Source organism: Pagrus pagrus (assembly GCF_965226575.1).
Source record: "Pagrus pagrus genome assembly, chromosome: 9".
NCBI lineage: Eukaryota > Metazoa > Chordata > Actinopteri > Spariformes > Sparidae > Pagrus > Pagrus pagrus.
The window spans coordinates 33,083,829-33,101,423 of record NC_140193.1 but is presented as its reverse complement, the minus strand read 5'-3'; the positions used below and the strand labels follow the sequence as shown (position 1 = coordinate 33,101,423).

General features: G+C 42.2%; 1 protein-coding gene across 1 annotated transcript in view; it reads right to left on the bottom strand.

Moving 5' to 3' along the window:
• The window catches only part of LOC311262208 (dual specificity calcium/calmodulin-dependent 3',5'-cyclic nucleotide phosphodiesterase 1A-like), a 182,240-nt gene extending 175,942 nt beyond the window's left edge, over positions 1-6,298 (bottom strand). Inside the window, exon 1 of the mRNA XM_084361456.1 lies at positions 5,093-6,298. Within this exon, the coding sequence (XP_084217582.1) occupies positions 5,093-5,640 (548 nt within the window). The 5' untranslated portion in view covers positions 5,641-6,298. The remainder of the gene's footprint in view (positions 1-5,092) is intronic.
• Positions 6,299-17,595: the final 11,297 nt, after the last annotated feature.

Genomic DNA, 17,595 nt, shown 5'->3' with positions numbered 1-17,595 from the left:
CAGACGGTTTTTAGGGATGGTCACCTATCTTGCCAAGTTTGTCCCACAGTTGTCAACACGGTCGGCACCTCTCAGGAGTCTTCTCGAACAAAAGAATGAATGGATCTGGTCCCATGAGCAGGAACAATGTTTTCTGAAACTGAAAGAGACTCTCACACAGGAACCCGTGCTAAAGTTCTACGACCCAGAGAAGAGTACCAGGATCTCAGCAGACGCGTCACAGTACGGCCTGGGAGCGGTGCTGCTGCAGCGACACGACGAGCAGTGGCTACCTGTCGCTTATGCATCCAGAGCCTTGACAAGCGCCGAGTCCAGGTACGCTCAAATTGAAAAAGAACTGTTAGCGAGTTTGTATGCATGTGAGCGTTTTCATCAATACGTGTATGGTCAATCTTTTGAGGTAGAAACTGACCATAAACCTTTAGTGTCCATCATGGCCAAACCTCTAAATGACTGTCCTGTACGGATACAGCGCATGCTGATCAGGCTGCAAAAGTACGACGTGCACATGATATACACACAAGGAAAATACATGTTTACCGCCGACACCTTGTCTAGAGCAGTGGATAAGGAGGAATGTGCAGACTGTGAGAACAGTGCAGACATACAGGCATATGTGGACATGATTGTGACGTCTCTGCCAGTAACTGCAGACAGAACAGAACAAATACGAAGAGAGACTAATGCAGATGAAACAATGAAAGAACTCAAGCGCACAGTACAGAAAGGCTGGCCTGAAAACAAAAAGGATTGCCCTGTGCAAATACAAGACTACTGGAACTGTAGGGCAGAGCTCACAGTGGTGGATGACATAGTGTTGAAAGGGAGCAAATACGTTATTCCATCCTCACTACGTAAACAAATGCTCCAAAAGATTCACGAAGGCCACCTTGGAGAAGTCAAGTGTAAACGCAGGGCTCGAGAAGTGATGTACTGGCCGAGAATCAATTTAGATATAAGCCAGACGACAGCGTCATGTGAACTTTGTCGCACCTACAGGCCAAAACAACAAGCTGAGCCGCTGATGATGCATCCAGTGCCCCACAGACCCTACTACAAGGTTGGCACTGACCTGTTTGACTGTGATGGTAAGAGTTACATAGTGGTCACCGACTACTTCTCAAACTATCCTGAAGTTGGAGCGCTGCAGTCAACATCAAGCAAAGCAGTCATCAGCTACCTCAAGACTGTCTTCGCTAGACATGGTGCCCCATGTGAACTGTTCTCGGATAATGGGCCCCAGTTTTCTAGCTGCGAGTTTGCTGCCTTTGCCAAAGAATGGGGGTTTCAACACTCTACATCGAGTCCAACCTATCCAAAGTCCAACGGCTTGGCAGAAAGCTCTGTAAAGACAGTAAAAACAATGATGAAAAAAGCAGAGGACAGAGATGACTTTCAGAAAAGTTTACTGATTTACCAGAGTACACCTTTACAGAATGGACTGTCACCAGCCCAAATGCTGATGGGTAGGCGCATTCGCTCTAACCTACCAGTAAATGAGGACCTGCTGACGCCGAAAGATGCACACAAAGTCAGAAACACAAGGGAGGAACAAAAAGTGAAACAAAAACAGCTGCATGACAGAACGGCTAAACACCTGCCTATGCTGAAGCCAGGAGACATGGTACGACTCAGAGACATCTCTACAGGCGCATGGAGACAAAAAGGACAGGTGGAGGAGGAAGTTGCCCCACGCTCCTACAGGATCCAGACAGAGAGTGGATTGTCTCTGAGAAGGAACCGCACGGATCTTCAACTACAGCCGACTGAAAAGGACACTACAGCTCAGGAGATGGTTCAGCAGGGCACGGCTGAATCTACAGAGTCAACTAACAGTGGGACTGACCACACTGACTGTAGTCTGACAGCAGCGTCTGCGTCACCAGCTGTTGTGAGACGTTCCAGACTGTCGCCAGCTGTTGAAAGACTGTCCAGACCTGTAAGACATGTTCAGCCACCTAAGAGGCTGATCGAGAGTTGCTAAGGACTCTTGTTTACAAGTTGCTGGACGAAGAAGCAACATGGACATTTAAGTTCATCAAAGATAAATAAGTAAATGTTGAAAAAAAAAAAAAAAGAATGTTAATGTAAATGAAAAAAAAATGTTGACATGATTCTAGGTGTGTTATGATGCTTAGAAAGTTTGCACTTTATTATTTTTCTATTGCAGAAAAAGTGTTTAAATAGAAAAGTTGTTTACAAGTAAAGTTACAATGCTGATTGAAGTTATTGATAAATGCCAAGGTATAGAAAAAGTATGGTTTTGTTTTAAGGGGTAAATATCATTTCTTTTATAGGGGGAAAGATGTGATGTTATGAGTATAGTAACATGAGAACTACATTACCCAGCAGGCCAGAGCAGTTATGAGCATGCGTGGAAGCCCCGCCTGTATGTCAGTTCTAGGTAGCCATGCAGGTAGCACGAAAATGTTTACATGTGCATAAACCAGGAAGTAAATATAAAAAACCAGCTATCACGCCTCGTCTGCTTATTGAAGATAAAGCAAGACAACACAATAACGTTAACGTTACTTGCTACTTGCTTACTTTACAGGCAACTGTTTAGCACAGCTGCCTGCACGACTCAGGAGCTGTCAAATAGGCTAAGCTGCTAACCAGCCGTTTTGCTTACTCACGTCACGCGAGTCTGTACATGCCCTTTCACACGTGTTGTTCCAAACAAACTGTTAGCTACGTTAGTTTATCTTCTGTTTTAGTCCAGACAAGCGCCGGGCTATCCGTTGAAGGAAAGTATTCCTCAAAATGGCAAAATTATGTTGTGTGTGTGATGTGATCAGTGTATGTACAAAGTTACAAAAACCAAACATACTTCGTCAGAATTTGTATGTGTGTAGAGGAATCACACTCGTCTACCAGGCTGGGCTGGACTGCATCACTGCACCCTGATGGTCCAGTTCAGGTACTGAACTAAACCAATGACAAGAGAGACTGTCAATTTTTATTTTCTTTGTCTTATTAGTCTTATTAGTCTTATTGTGCTGACTGGATTGTAACTCCATATCTTTGTGATTATGTTTTTCAGATCCTGGGATGGAGGAGAGGGAAGCAGAGCAAGCAGAGTGTGAGCACACACACACACACAGGAAGCAGACCAACGAGGAAGACACACACACACAAAGAAGCACACTGACACTCGCGCGCGCACAACTTCAGCCCCTGTTCTTTTCCCCTTAGCCCCTGATGTTCTTGAATCCTAAAATTGCCCCTGCTCAAAGGACACAATGTTTTCACTCTTCTCCCAACTGACTTCAATAAGAGTTAGATTTACCAACTGGCTCTGCTGTTGGTAGTGCTCTCATACTATTGATGCGATTGGTTGAAGTTGGCATGCTATAAGATGCTGATAGACAGATGGTTCATCCAATCATCTTCCAAGTATTTTTTGTAAGAGCCTGCCCTTTTTCAAACAGTTACTAAGGGCGCACTTCCAAATTGTTGTGTAACAAACATCAGGTTGGATACTGCTCACAACGAGCATATTTCCCTGTCAGCACTGCTCAAGCTCAGTAATTGATTATTGAGCTTTAGAGCAGTGGTTTAAACTTTTCTAAACCATGGCATCCCTTGGCAGGATTGTATTATTGTCATGGCAATCCAAGCCATCCAATGCCCATTTCATTGTACACAAATGTTAACAGTTTTAACAATTGTAGATTTAATATTAAATGTCAAATGATATCAAACAGGGGAAACAGGTAGCCTGGCTCTGTTCAATGTTAAAAACATCACCCTTGGGTGCCTTGAGAATGGGCTCAGAGTGCTGCAAGACTATCGTTTGTTTACTGTGCGTTCTCAATGACGTTTCACCGCATTAAAAAATTGGGTACATTTACATTAGCTGTGTGTTGTGTTAAACTTTTGAACATATCAAAATAGATTAAATACAAACTCTGCAGTTATTCTGCAGGTAATATCATGACAACATTCAGTTGATGGTTGTCATAGTAACACAGCACACATTCTGGCATATGAGCTTTTCAGGATCTCAGCAGTCAGAATAATATTGACAATCAGAGGAGCGATGGAATAATTTGACGCAGTAAACAGATCTCAAAGAAATGCTTCTACATGCCAGCCCTCAACATAATCTGACAAGACTGAATCTGAGCCCATAAAAAAAGAAAAAAAAAGAAAAATCATTTCAACATCACTTAGCTAACAGCTTAACAGGTTTTGGGTGCTTTAGGAAGACACTGGTATCTTGTTACCTTTACACAGAGACAGGCTGTTTTCCCCTGTTTCCAGCCTTTATGCTAAGGTAAGCTAAGCAATAGCCTTGACGCATGTGAGAGTGGTGTCAATCTTCTTATCTAACTCAGAAGAGGAAGTGAATAATCAGATTTCCAGAAATGCCTAAGTATTTCTTTAATTTCATAATTTCCAATGCTGTTGTTACATGAAACATATTTATAAGTTCTGCAGTGTTCCTGCTCTCATTAGACTCCAGTAAAGACGTGTGTTCTCAGTGAGTACTGATGATGTAATAAGGCTGTTATTGGTATGTAAACAGACCCATGAAACATCAACAGGACATTAATTCAAATATTTCAATGTCCAATTTGAGTCTTCTTTTCTTTTCTTCACCCACTGTGTTTTCATGCCCTGCCTCCACCTCTCTCTCTCTCTGTCTATCTTTGCAGAGAGTTTACTGCATCGCAACACTGTGCCATTACCATAGCAACTATGTTTTACATCTGCTGCTGTAGCTTCAAATTCAGACAGGTGGGGTGATGTCGTTCCTGCTGTGATGGTATCTTGTTAGTGCCCATTACAGAGAAAATATCTGACGGACAGACAGGGGGCGGTGACCTAATCAAAAATCACACACAGTCTCTCTTTCTTATGTTCAGTGATGTAGCACACAGATTTCTGCACCTTTTCTGTCATCTGTTTTCTCTCCATCCTGCCTGTGCCAACATCACCACGGCAACCACATGATCACGCTGATGCCATCAGCGAGGCTGTCAGTCTGATACCAAACCTAACAGTAATCAAGTGATTCTCATATGATCACCAGTTTTCAATAGGACTATTAAATTATTATCATCAACATTGTAATCTGTTTACTCACATTCCTCTCAGTCGATTCAGGACCTGGTTGTTGTGGTTCTGCTCCAGAGTGTCCTCAAAGTCCTGCTCCTCCTCAAACTGATGCACTTCTTTAAACTGCTGATCCTCCTCAAACTGTCGCTCCTGTTCAGTGTGCTGCTGCACATCGGTCTCCTGTTCCTCAGTCTGTGACACCTCCTCAGTCTGCACCTCCTCCTGCTGGGACTCCTCTGCCTTAGTCTGTTGAATCTCCTCCTGTCCCTGTTGAACCTCTTCCTCATGTTGTACCTCCTCTTCCTGTTGCATCTTCCACTCCTGCTGCTCTTCTTCCTGTTGCTGCAACTCCTCTTGCTGTTCCTGCTCCTCTTCTATCTGGAGCATATCCCCCTCCTGCTGCACCCCCCCAAACTCCTCCTCTTGACCTATGTCCTGTCGGTTCATCTTCTCCTGCTCTCCCTTCTGTGGCTTCTCCTCCTCCCATTGCTGCATCTCCTGTTGTTGTACCACTTCCTGCTCGTCAGCTTCCAGCACCTCCTCTGGCAGCTGTGACTCCTCCACCCCCTCGTTCATGTTGGCGTGGTGGAGGTGAAGAGGAGGTGGGGTTTTTTTTACGAATGGATAAGTGTTTACGGAGCAAAGTCTGGTCTCTGTGAAGCGCTCGGGTGTCTCTCAGACTGTTGGAGTTGTGAAAACATCAACGCTGTTTACAGCCTAGAGCGTTGGGGTCGATGGAACTTCCAATGTCCAACTTGGTCACCTGACAGCCTGGCCAATCCAAAATGATGATCTCTGATCGGTTAGAGAAGCCGAGGTGTCAAAAGACAAATTGTTGTTTTTGTTATAAATGTGAAAAACAGGAAAAGATGAAACAGGGTGATCAGCTGACAACTTCCTTCACGAGTTCAGAGATAACAGTTGAGCTCTGCACTCCATCACTGCGGCTGCAGAATGATCCAGCTGCATCCTGTCCCAGAGCATCACCGTAGCAACGCAAGGAGGAAGCCGACCAGCAATAAAGACAGGATAGAGAGAGAGAGAGGACTGATGGAGGAGCACAAAGGAGAAGCGTAAAACACTGCAGAGCGTTACCTTGGTAACTCAGTAACGGTTGCTAAGAGTGATGGAATCCTGCAGCAGACAGACCTCCCTCCTCTTCCTACTCCTCCTCACCCCCTCCCAAATCCAAGCACACATAACTTACGCTCTGTTCAGATGCAAACAGGCAACTCAATATGTCCCTGCCCATGCTCACCGAGAGCTACATCTGAGACTGAGAGAGAGATAGAGTGAACAGTGCTGAGATGTGTGTGTGTGTGTGTGTGTGTGTGTGTGTGTGTGTGTGTGTGTGTGTGGTTTTTAGATGATGATGGTAAAATGTTCCAGAAAACTGGAGAAACAAACCCTCTCCAGTCAAGTAGCACAAGCAGACAAACAGTCTTTGGTCCCGCTGGCGTCCCCTACAGGCTACAGTGGGCATTGCACTCACAAAATGAAAGTGTAGGACAGTCCACCACTTTGTGACAGCCAATATTGAAAACTGTAGTTTATCCTAAGGAGGGAGCTATAGGAGAGGTCACGTGGTCATTAAAATCTAAAGGGTTCATCCTCTGGGGTCCAAGAAAGCCAGGATCACTGCATGTAAAAGTCAGAAACAATTTCAAAAATAAAAATAGAAGCAGCAGAAGATGAGATATACTGTCATAGTACTTAGTAGTATGATCAAGCTCCAAAAACTGGATACAACATTACTCACGATGCAACTCACTGGTGTCTTGTCTTGACCCTTCCCTGCCTTGCAAATTCTGCCTTCTATCTAACAGACAACTGCAGACAACTCTTCCCCGGAGTCCTTGTGCTTTCTAGTCCTACAGGCTCCCTTGGATCCTGGCCGCGCCAGGGTCGTGGATCGTGGATGCGCCCACTGCTATGGCCCTGCCTGATCGTGGATGCGCCCACTGCTATGGCCCTGCCTGATCGTGGATGCACCTACTGCCATGACCCTGCCTGACACCCACCACTACTGTCGCTAATATTAGTCACATCTCTGTTACATACGTTCCACTACTATTATCGTACTGCATTGCTACATACCATCCTTGCCATTGATCATTACTACTGTTATCACTAGTAATCACATTTCCATGTGCATTTCATCATTATTGCTGTAATACATCTTTGTGTACTTTCACTCCTGTCAACCATCGCTTATAATTGAATACATTGTGATCTCGTTGATCTGCTCTGTACATGCGACATCTATTGCACGTCTGTCCGTCCTGGGAGAGGGATCCCTCCTCTGTGGCTCTCCCTGAGGTTTCTTCCGCATTTTTTCCCTGTTAAAAGGGCCTTTTTTGGGGCAAGTTTTTCCTCACTCGAATCGAGGGTCGAAGGACAGAGGGTGTCGTCTCTGTACAGATTGTAAAGCCCTCTGAGGCAAACTGTGATTTGTGAATTTGGGCTATACAAATAAAATTTGATTTGATTTGATTTGATTTGATTGTGTCAGTCGAAGTCGGATCTTATTTACTATTTATTTATTTATTTACTACTGTTATTACTAGTAGTCACATTTCCATTATGTGCATTTCATTATTATTGCTGTAATACTTCTTTATGTACTTTCATTCCTGTCAACCATCTATTATAATTGAATACATTGTGATCTCGTTGATCTGCTCTGTACATGCGACATCTATTGCACGTCTGTCCGTCCTGGGAGAGGGATCCCTCCTCTGTGGCTCTCCCTGAGGTTTCTTCCGCATTTTTTTCCCTGTTAAAAGGGCCTTTTTTTGGGGGGCAAGTTTTTCCTCACTCGAATCGAGGGTCGAAGGACAGAGGGTGTCGTCTCTGTACAGATTGTAAAGCCCTCTGAGGCAAACTGTGATTTGTGAATTTGGGCTATACAAATAAAATTTGATTTGATTTGATTTATTTGAAGAGGAGCCGGTTGTTCTCCAGGTAGTTGTAGTAGTTGTAGTTAACCTAATGATTACTGGCCTCACTGACTGGTTGGATCCTCCATCTTTAGATTTCCCAATTCGGTGGAGCTATCTGCGTTACCATGAGTCTCCCCCTGCAGCACTTGTGGAGCCACCTGCCTACGCCTGAGCTCACCACCTCTACTTGCCAGCCATTGCTCTTGTGTTTAATAAATTCACCTTTAAATCTGCTCCCTGTTTGGCGTCAACTTTTGGGTCCACCTGTTCACCACTACAATCGTCACAGTTTGTGTTAAATACAATTGTTTTCCCTAGATCTGTGGAAGACTTAGATGTAGATATTTGGTGGGATAGTTGGGAGTCCTCCCCAAAGAAAATTCATCTGCTGCTTGAAGGAGTTCTTGTATAGCCTGCAGGTGAGTAACTCATGCTACTGTGTAGGTAAAATGAAAACTTTTTTTCCTTTTAATTGAGTTTAATTCAAATTTGGGTCAATTAAATTGACATTTAATATCCCTGAAATGATAAAAGCAAACACGTTGTTGTACTTTGTTTATTGATTCAATTTTCATATTTTTTCCATTCAATTCTTCAAAATTCTAATACAAAATGTGTTCATCAGTGGAAAGATTTGAGCCTGTAATACCCAAAGCCTACCTCATTTCTGCTACACTGAATGTTACGACCCCAGAGGTCATATAAATGTTTTTATTGTCTCTCTGCTTAAATAACCCTCTCTTACCTGAGTGTGTGTGTGATTGGTTGCAGGTGTGTTGTGTTAGTGAGTTATTGTAGGTTGTCCAGGGAGCTGATTGGTTCCTGCCTTGAAGCCAGGAGATTAAAGGCTCTTCCCAGGCTCTTCCCAGTTCCTGTGGGCTCTCCTCATTCAGCCAGACTAGCAGCATATCTGTTTGTGTGTGAGATGTGTTTTTAAATAAAACCTTTAAAAATGCTTTGCTGCTTGAGGGATGGGAAGAGGGGAGTCTCATTTTCATGTTGCGCCAGGGTTTCATTGTACACAGTGTTCAGTAACACTGAACACAAGTATTTTTTCTTTTACTTTCTGCACGGGGAAAAAAGCTAATCATTTGTAAGTCATATGTGGACTAAGAAATTGTAAATACAAATTCCCCACATAATAACTTGTCCTTATCTACTTAAAAGGGAACAATCATGAAAGTCAGTAGGTACTTTTAATAGTAAGTCAATATTTAAACAATGTCCTGTTCTAAACATCTTATTTCTGTTACATTATTGTATGTGTAGACTGTGTATTCAGAAAACATGTACAGTATATTACATCTGAGCACCGATTCACATGTTTTGACAGGACGTCAATAAAGAAACCATCGGAGGACTAGGCTGAGTATGTCCTGAAGACCTGTGTCCTCTGTGGAAGTGCAGCACATGAAGGCCCAGCCCCTGCTGACTGTCCATCGTCATCAAGCATACTGAGGATATTCAGGGTTGTAGATGTGACAAAGGCTTGCCTTTTGCCTCCAGTACATTCCCTAAAACCACTAAAATATATAAATATGTGTGTCTGTGGTGGACAACTTATTAGACAATAGTATAACAACTGAAATCTGCATAGAGAAAAACAAAAATTTTATTTATTGTATTTATAGGGCACCAGGGTCTGGTATTGAATCTTCCAGGGACTGGATGGAGGAGATTTTTTCAAAAATAAGTCGGAAATTACTTTACATTTGTGGGGATTTCAATATTGATCTGTTGAATCCAAATAAACAAAAAATGACAAAATGTAAGGTATATGCCTATTTCCAAGAATTACCAGACCTAATAGAGTAACATCCCACTGTGTCACTTTAATAGATAACTTATTCGCTAATGATATTGAAAACAATATAATGAGCGGTGTAATAATTAATATTAGTGACCATCTTTTTTTTTTTTTTTTTTTACAATTTATGACATTTAACACAAAAAAGATCAAAAGAGATTTTAAAAAAAGAAAAGAAAAAATAGAATACGAATGAGGACAGAGGAATCAATGAACGCACTAAAAGAAGATTTACTGGCACAAAATTGTGAAACATTATATAAGGAAAAGAATATTGACAGTGCATATGAAACATTTTGATACATATTCAGATCATTATATGATAAAGATTGTCCCATAACACAAAATTGCAGAAAACATAAACAGAGATCATCCATGGATCACCAGGGGATTACAAAACACCTGCAAGAAGAAAAATACACTATACAAAGATTTAATAAGACAGAGAACTAAGGGGCAGAAAATAAATATAAAAATTATAAGAATAAGTTAACTAATATTACAAGGAGATGTTGGAAGGACTGCTACAGTAAAATATTAGGAGATAATGTTAAAGGAATATGGCATATATTAAATTGCATTATTAAAAATTGTTTTATACAAGTTATCCTCAGTATTTTATTGATAATGATAATGAAAATTGTAATATGGATGATGTGGTAGATAGCTTTAATACTTTTTTGTGTGTTCGACCAAACATGGCAGAAAAATCCCTGATCCATCAACAACAACTGAAGAAATGAATGATAATTCTAAAGGAGAGGTCAGTGTATCTTTTGGTCATTTGATTTTCCTGTCAGAAACGGGTATTAAAAAGCAAGTGGTTATTTAATTTTCATTTTAAAATAGAAAAATTAACAACTAAAATATAATCATTAGAAAACAAATGAAAATATGGCCTGTTTTTTCATATAATAGTTAAAGCTGCAGTCTGTAACAATTTTTTTTGTTATATTTGCTAAAATTGTCATTATGATCTTACAGTAGAATAAGATACAGATCAACTGTGAAAAAATCCACTGTCTGTGGGTCCAGCCAGTGGCTGTAATATGGTTTGCAAGAATCCACCGCTCCTGAATCAACACAAGCAATCACAGCCAAGGGGAGTGTCTGAGAAGTGTCAATCATGCTCGTGCATATGCTGCTGGCAGCCCCCCTCCCTCGCACAGCGCGTACTCGGCAGTGCCCCTCCCCCACGCAGCGCCTGCACTCACCTGGTCAGATATGTTCAAGCTCAGAGGCAACAGAGTGAAAAAATGCCTATCCCACGGTTGGCACGACCATTGCCCACGTCAAAGAGAAGAAATAAGAAGGCTGACGAAGAAAAGCAGTGTAAAAAAGAAATAATTGGACCGTGCCAGAAATAAAACTAGGATAAATATCGGAGCGTTATTTCACAGATGGAGGGAGCTGCGGGATTTGCAAGGACTCAAGAGCGAGGCAGAGTTGGCCGCTTTTCTGCTGGACAAGTAAGTACCCCTGCTATGTTTCATTCTATTTTTTAACCACAAGGCTAAGATGGCGGCAGTTACAGTACTACTCGCAATAGCGCATATCTCGTTACGATGTTGCAGTTGAGCTACGTAGCTTGTTGGTTAACTCCAGTGTTAGCTTTGTCTTTATGGCTACTGGTTAGCAAAAGTGTCTTTCAAGTGACCAGGCAGCTATAACGTTAGTTTGTGTTCAGTATGCTCTGGAGTGGTTGAATTAGTTTGGAGAAATAACGTTACTCACGCTTCAGAAAGGCAGCATGATAAAAATGTTGCACTGGGTAATGATTACCTGGTAACTCCATCTATTTCCATGTAAAGAATATTATTTGTTACTCGAGATATCTACAGTGACTCGGCATGAGGCACTCATCATTGTAATTTAGTTGAACACCATTAGTTTTCGTTAGCGGGTTTTTTCCAATTTATGTGTGCTTTTGTTCACTCCGCTAAATGAGCTCATAATCAGTGTTGTACTATTATTTACGAGAGTGTTTGTTCTGTAATACCTAAGCACTGAACAATGTGTAGTAGTTCTTCTACCAAGTAGATAATTACATTACATCAAGTAATGTGTAGCCTTGTTAGCTGTGGCCACTTTCACCATGTGTAGTGGCAAAATAATCCTGGGTCTGCTTCGCATTTTGTCTGTAAACCAGCTTTTTATAAGATATCAACTGGTATATGTTAGGAGGATTTAACCCAAAGTTATTTATTTATAATTTTAAAACAGGCTGATGAAGTATGTATTGCATGGTGTCTTGCAGATATCAGGCAGGTTCTTCCACCATTACGTCAACACCAGTCAAATATCAAATATACAGAAGCTGTATGGTTTATTATTAGATGTCACGTCAGAATCTGACCATGACCTTCTACAAATATAGGCTCAATTGAAAATTAAAACTGCAAGCAAGGGGCCCTCGACCCACGTACGTCGGGCCGTGGTGCCGTCGGAGGGTGCGCGCCTAGATGTCCGCTCGATCGTTGCCTGTGGAAAGGTTCCTACCTAAATGGGATCCGTGTCACTGAAAACACAACAGTGACATTTTCAGTGACTTCCTGTGTTCAGTGGGTGGCGCTATGGATATGACGCAGTATTGATGCACAGTCGTATTCAGGGCGAACCCCTCTCCATGTGTGACAAATTTGGTGCAGATGGGAAATTGTATGTTAAAAAAGAAAATTGCTGCACGCAATCCAAGATGGCCGACTTCCTGTTGGGGCGAGAAATTCAACAAAATGAATTCCTGTCTAAATGGCTGGGACCTACGAGTGCTGCAAATTTCATGAAGATCAGTGAAAGTTGTTGTTCACATGACCCGGCATTAGGGGACGCTATAGATATGACACAGTATTGATCGATAGACGTATTCAGGGCAAACCCCTCTACATGTGTCAGCAGTTTCTTGTAGATGGGAACTTGTATGTTGAAGTTGTAAGGACTTCCTGCTTATGGCGAAGCATCAACATGTATGGCACCGCCACGCCCACCAGGCAAAAGTTTTTGATAAGTTTTCATGTTCAAGGTCTGAGGATGATCCTGAGTGAATGTGAAATCTGTTGTGTTAAATCTGTAGGAGGAGTTTGTAAAAGTACGAGGCAGGAAATCTGAACTTCAAATCAAAATGGCCGACTTCCTGTTGGTCTGAGGGTATGGGTGTTGATTCTTGTTTAGTGCATCTGGTCATGATACATATGTATACCAAATTTTGTTCACGTATGTGCATGTAGGAGGCGGGGCTTCAAGTTTGAAAAATTCCAGGGGGAGCTATGGAGCCATCTTTTCACTTGACACAGTATTGATGGATAGATGTATCCAGGCTGAACTCCTCTACATGTGTGACCAATTTGGTGTAGATGTGAAATTGTATGTTGAAGTTATAAGAACTTCTTGCTTTAGGCGAAAGCTTTTGATAACTTTGCATCTTCAACGTCTGAGGATGATGCTGAGTGAATGTGAAATCTCTGGTGTTAAATCTGTAGGAGGAGTTTGTTAAAGTACGAGACAGGAAATGTGTCAAAATCGCCGCACGCCATTGAAGATGGTTGACTTGCTGTTGTAGCAAAAATTCCAACAAAACAAATTTGTGGCTAAATCGATGAGACCTATGAGTCGAGTGAATTTCATGACGATCAAAAATGATATTTGCGCAAATTTTCCTACGTTAGGTGGCGCTATGGAGTCCCCTGCCACACCCACCCCCCAATCATTTTTCACCACATGTGATGTATGTTCCGTGTTTGGTGAGTTTTGGGGTATGTTCAGGCTGCCAAATATGCGATCTTTAATGGGGATGAAGAATAATAAATAATCCGAACAAATACAATACGGGCCTCGCACTGGTCAGTGCTCGGGCCCTAACTAGAGGCAAGTTGATAACTGAGGACAAACATGGTCTCCAGGTGAGGAAACGGGGGATATTTCACATTAAGAGGAAGAGGAAGCCATCGAGGAGGACAGTGATGAGCATGACAGTGATGATGATTACCTCCCCCGTTTATGTGTTCGGAAACATCCTAACCAAAAGTTCAGTTTGATGACAATAATTATCTTTTCTCATTGCTTTTCTATTCTAACAGTACTGGTGGTGCCATGCAAAGTAGGATATGTTTGGGTGCCCTTCAGCCAATCAGCATGGAAGACACTGTGCATGACACAGAAGACACAGAGCAAACTGATGCACAAGTATTACCATACAGAATTAAAGTCAATAGTGAGGATGACATCATTGGTCAACCAGCATCAATTGCCTATCATGCCTGCTTGCAGCAACTTGCAGAGTATCTTTTACTTCCAATTCCACTTTGTACAGTCAAAGACCCACTGACATCTGTGGAATGTCGGGCGCCTGGACCATTCCGAATCCAGATAAGTGCAGAGGAACAGGTGTCATCATACAATGGGTATGTTAAAACTATGCAACACAACTGTGTCTTTGATTTACTACTCCTTTGTATCTTCATTACTTTTATAGCTACAGTGTAATGCTGAATTTAATCTTGCATTCTTACCTTATGTCTTCCAGATCTGTCTGAACAATCAGTGTCTGGCAATGGAACTCCCAACCAACATTCAAATATGGGATGCAAGCTGGGGACTTCATGTTGGCATCAAACATAATCCTCTCTGATAACAACTATGCAAAAGTTGCACTGTTGTTCAAGTTCATGAATGTCGGAATGGTGGCTCCGTCATCATTTTTCCAAATACAGGACACGTACTGTGTTGATACAATTAATGACTTTTGGGAGGACAAAAGAGCGGAAATAGTGTCAAAGCTACAATCAAAGGACAATGTTGTAGCACTTGGTGAGTATAATAGTCAATTCTAGCACCCCAGGTAATGTTCTCATGCATCTCTGCTGTCACTGTTGTTCCAAGGCTTGAAAACATGCCTTTGTTTCTTGTGAATCTGTTACTGTTCATAGCTGACGCTGCATGAACAGTGGGATTTTCGTCAGTAAACGGCACTGTAGATTGTCGTGGAAGTTCAGGTTTACGACTGCACACGGCAATTTACAGGCAACACCGAAAACTGCCGTGAATTGTCGGAAATTGACGTGGGCCTTGCTTGGCAGTTGTCTCCCCATGACCCCCCTCCCCCTAATTCTAGGGGAGGCTTTAACATGTAAATGAAAATGCTGTGAGCTATACACATGCAAATCAGGGTAGCAGGGGGAGTTTTACCCCAGGTGACATTTTTCCGGCGAGAAGAAACTGCTGAATGCTATCAGTGGGCTGTCTCGTCAGCTTACTCTGCTTGCTGCCGATGTAAATGAGCAGTTCACCGTAGTAAACTCCAGGTAGCTGTCCATAGAGGATAGGTTGGCTGCTTTGGAGTCGAAAAAGTGTGTGGAAGAGACTAACTCTAAGAAGAGAAGACGGGTGCACAATCCCAAGATTGCGGTAAGAATATGTTCGATTACTGCTAGCTAAGCTAAAAGTAGCCTAGTAGCCTTGTAAAAGAACAAGTGAGCAGAACCAGTGTAAGTTGTTTTATAAAAGTGTATGTTTTTGGTCTTTTAATTTACAGGAAGCAGTACGCCGTCTTCACAACTCGGAGACAAATTGTAGGCGCTACGAACCGGAGAAAGTGAAACCCTGTTGAAATGTAAACAAGATAATAAGAATGTATTTAAATAAATAAGGTCATAGGTCAATAAATAGCATTTAATGTTAAAATGTTAAAATTCATTGACCAGCAGTGTATATATAAGTTATAATATTGCTCAATGAGAACAATGAATATTGGATAATATTCAAGGTTTACTGAATGCAGCATTTAAAATGTTAATTAGTGGTTGTGTAATAATATTCGTTAAAATGCCTGTAAGATTAGGAAAGAGAGTTGCACAAATGTTTTGTGGATTTGTTATCCTTGGACCTTTTGCGACTTTGTTATTTTCGGGACCTTTCTAATTCACCTTTGAGGTCAAAGGACGAGGGGGTGGAGGAACTGATGTGAAGGGGAAGTGGGTGGAGATGCGAGAGAGTGACGAGCGGAGGAAGATGACGGATGCAGGTTGTCTACTGTAAAGTGAAAACACAAACTTTTTAATTAATATCTACGCCAGTTTGAGTGAAAGTGTTCAACCAGGACTCTTCTAAAAATGTTATTGGTGATAGAGATCTGTCCGTTTGAGTGGACTACTCAGCACAAGAAAACAGAGAGGAGTTTAAGTTAGCTTCTGACCTAGTGGCTAGCAGTGCTTTTGCATGGACTTTGCTAACAAGCTAGCGACAAGCAAACCTGATGAGTAAAGCCTGTGTGGAGCTGTGAGACCGATGGGGGCCGGATAGCACTGCCGAGTGGTGGACTTTGCCAAGATCGTCAGCTGCGTGAGTTTCTCTTCAGCCCGGACAGCGCTACGAACCGGAGCAAGGGTAAGATTTAAAGAATATGCTTTCATTCTGCTGTATAAGGAAACAGATACGTTAATAGATACCGATCTTAACCGTTCATTTTGTTTTCACAGACTAACCTTGCCTCATAATGAGGCCGTGACCTCCTATTTGCTCGGAGCTATGTCCGCAAGTCCAGATTTACATGACGCTGATAGTGACGCCATTGTGTGTAAGTAACTTGAACTGTTTTGTTCCTGTTCCTTCCTTGTTTAATTTTACTGTGACTTACGTTTTTTTTATTCATACCATTTAATTGTTTTCCAGCTGCCTGTAAGACGTACTATGAGACAGTATGCAGGAGCTTCAGGTACAGACAGCCAGATCTTGCATGGCAGGCGGAAGCTGTGTTCAGCTCGGAGTCAATTGAGAAGAAAGAGGGTAAGACTTATTAGATTAGATCCGTTTTTGGTTAATGTGACTGTTTTTCAGGTGCATTGTGTCCATATGCAGTGCATCACGCAGTATTGATTGTTTTTACAGCTGCTGGAAGCGAGACAGAGTGTGCTTGCCGACGATGAGGTGGAGCTTTGGAAGTGCGCCACCATAGACCTAATGTCCGATAAGGAAGACGGCATCATTGGCGGCGTGTCTGGATGGATTGTGCGACCTCCGTTCTTTCGTAGCCAGGAGCTCACCGAGCTCTGATTTGTACATAGTTGTGTGTTTGTGTTTCTGCTAATAAAGCTCTGTCTTTGAATAAGCACGTCCCTGGCAAATTTTACTTTCCTCAATAAATTCATTCATGTCCTTACTATAGATTTAACACCACAGACTTCCCAGTCACTCAGTAGAATCCTCATACCTTCAAACAATTGCCCATCTCCATCAAATTGCTCACACATGTAGAGGGGCTCGCCCTGAATACGTCTCTGCATCAATACTGTGTCATATCTATAGCACCACCCACTGGACACAGGAAGTCACTGAATATGTCACTGTTGTGTTTTCAGTGACACGAATCACATTTAGGTAGGAACCTTTCCACAGGCAATGGGCAAGCACACATCTGTCTGTGTGTCCTCCGACGGCGCCAAAGCCCGACGTACGTGGGGCGAGGGCAATATTAAATTGAAAAAAACCTAAACTACGACAACTCTTTTTAGGATTACTTAAGATTAATTATACATAAATATGCTGGCGTCTTAAATAGGTGACTATTCAAATAGCTGGCTAATATGGTAAATTGGTGTATTTTGATAGAAGCAGTTTTACAAACAGACCATATACCCGCCCCTATGGAGCACTCAAAAAAAGTGCGAAGGAACGCAGCCAAGGCGGCATCCGTCATTTGATTGGTCCACACTCTAGCTGTCTCCCTATTGGCTGGTGAAACACAATATTTTAAGCGCAGGGAGGGACAGCCTTGAGTCTGAGCAGACTCCT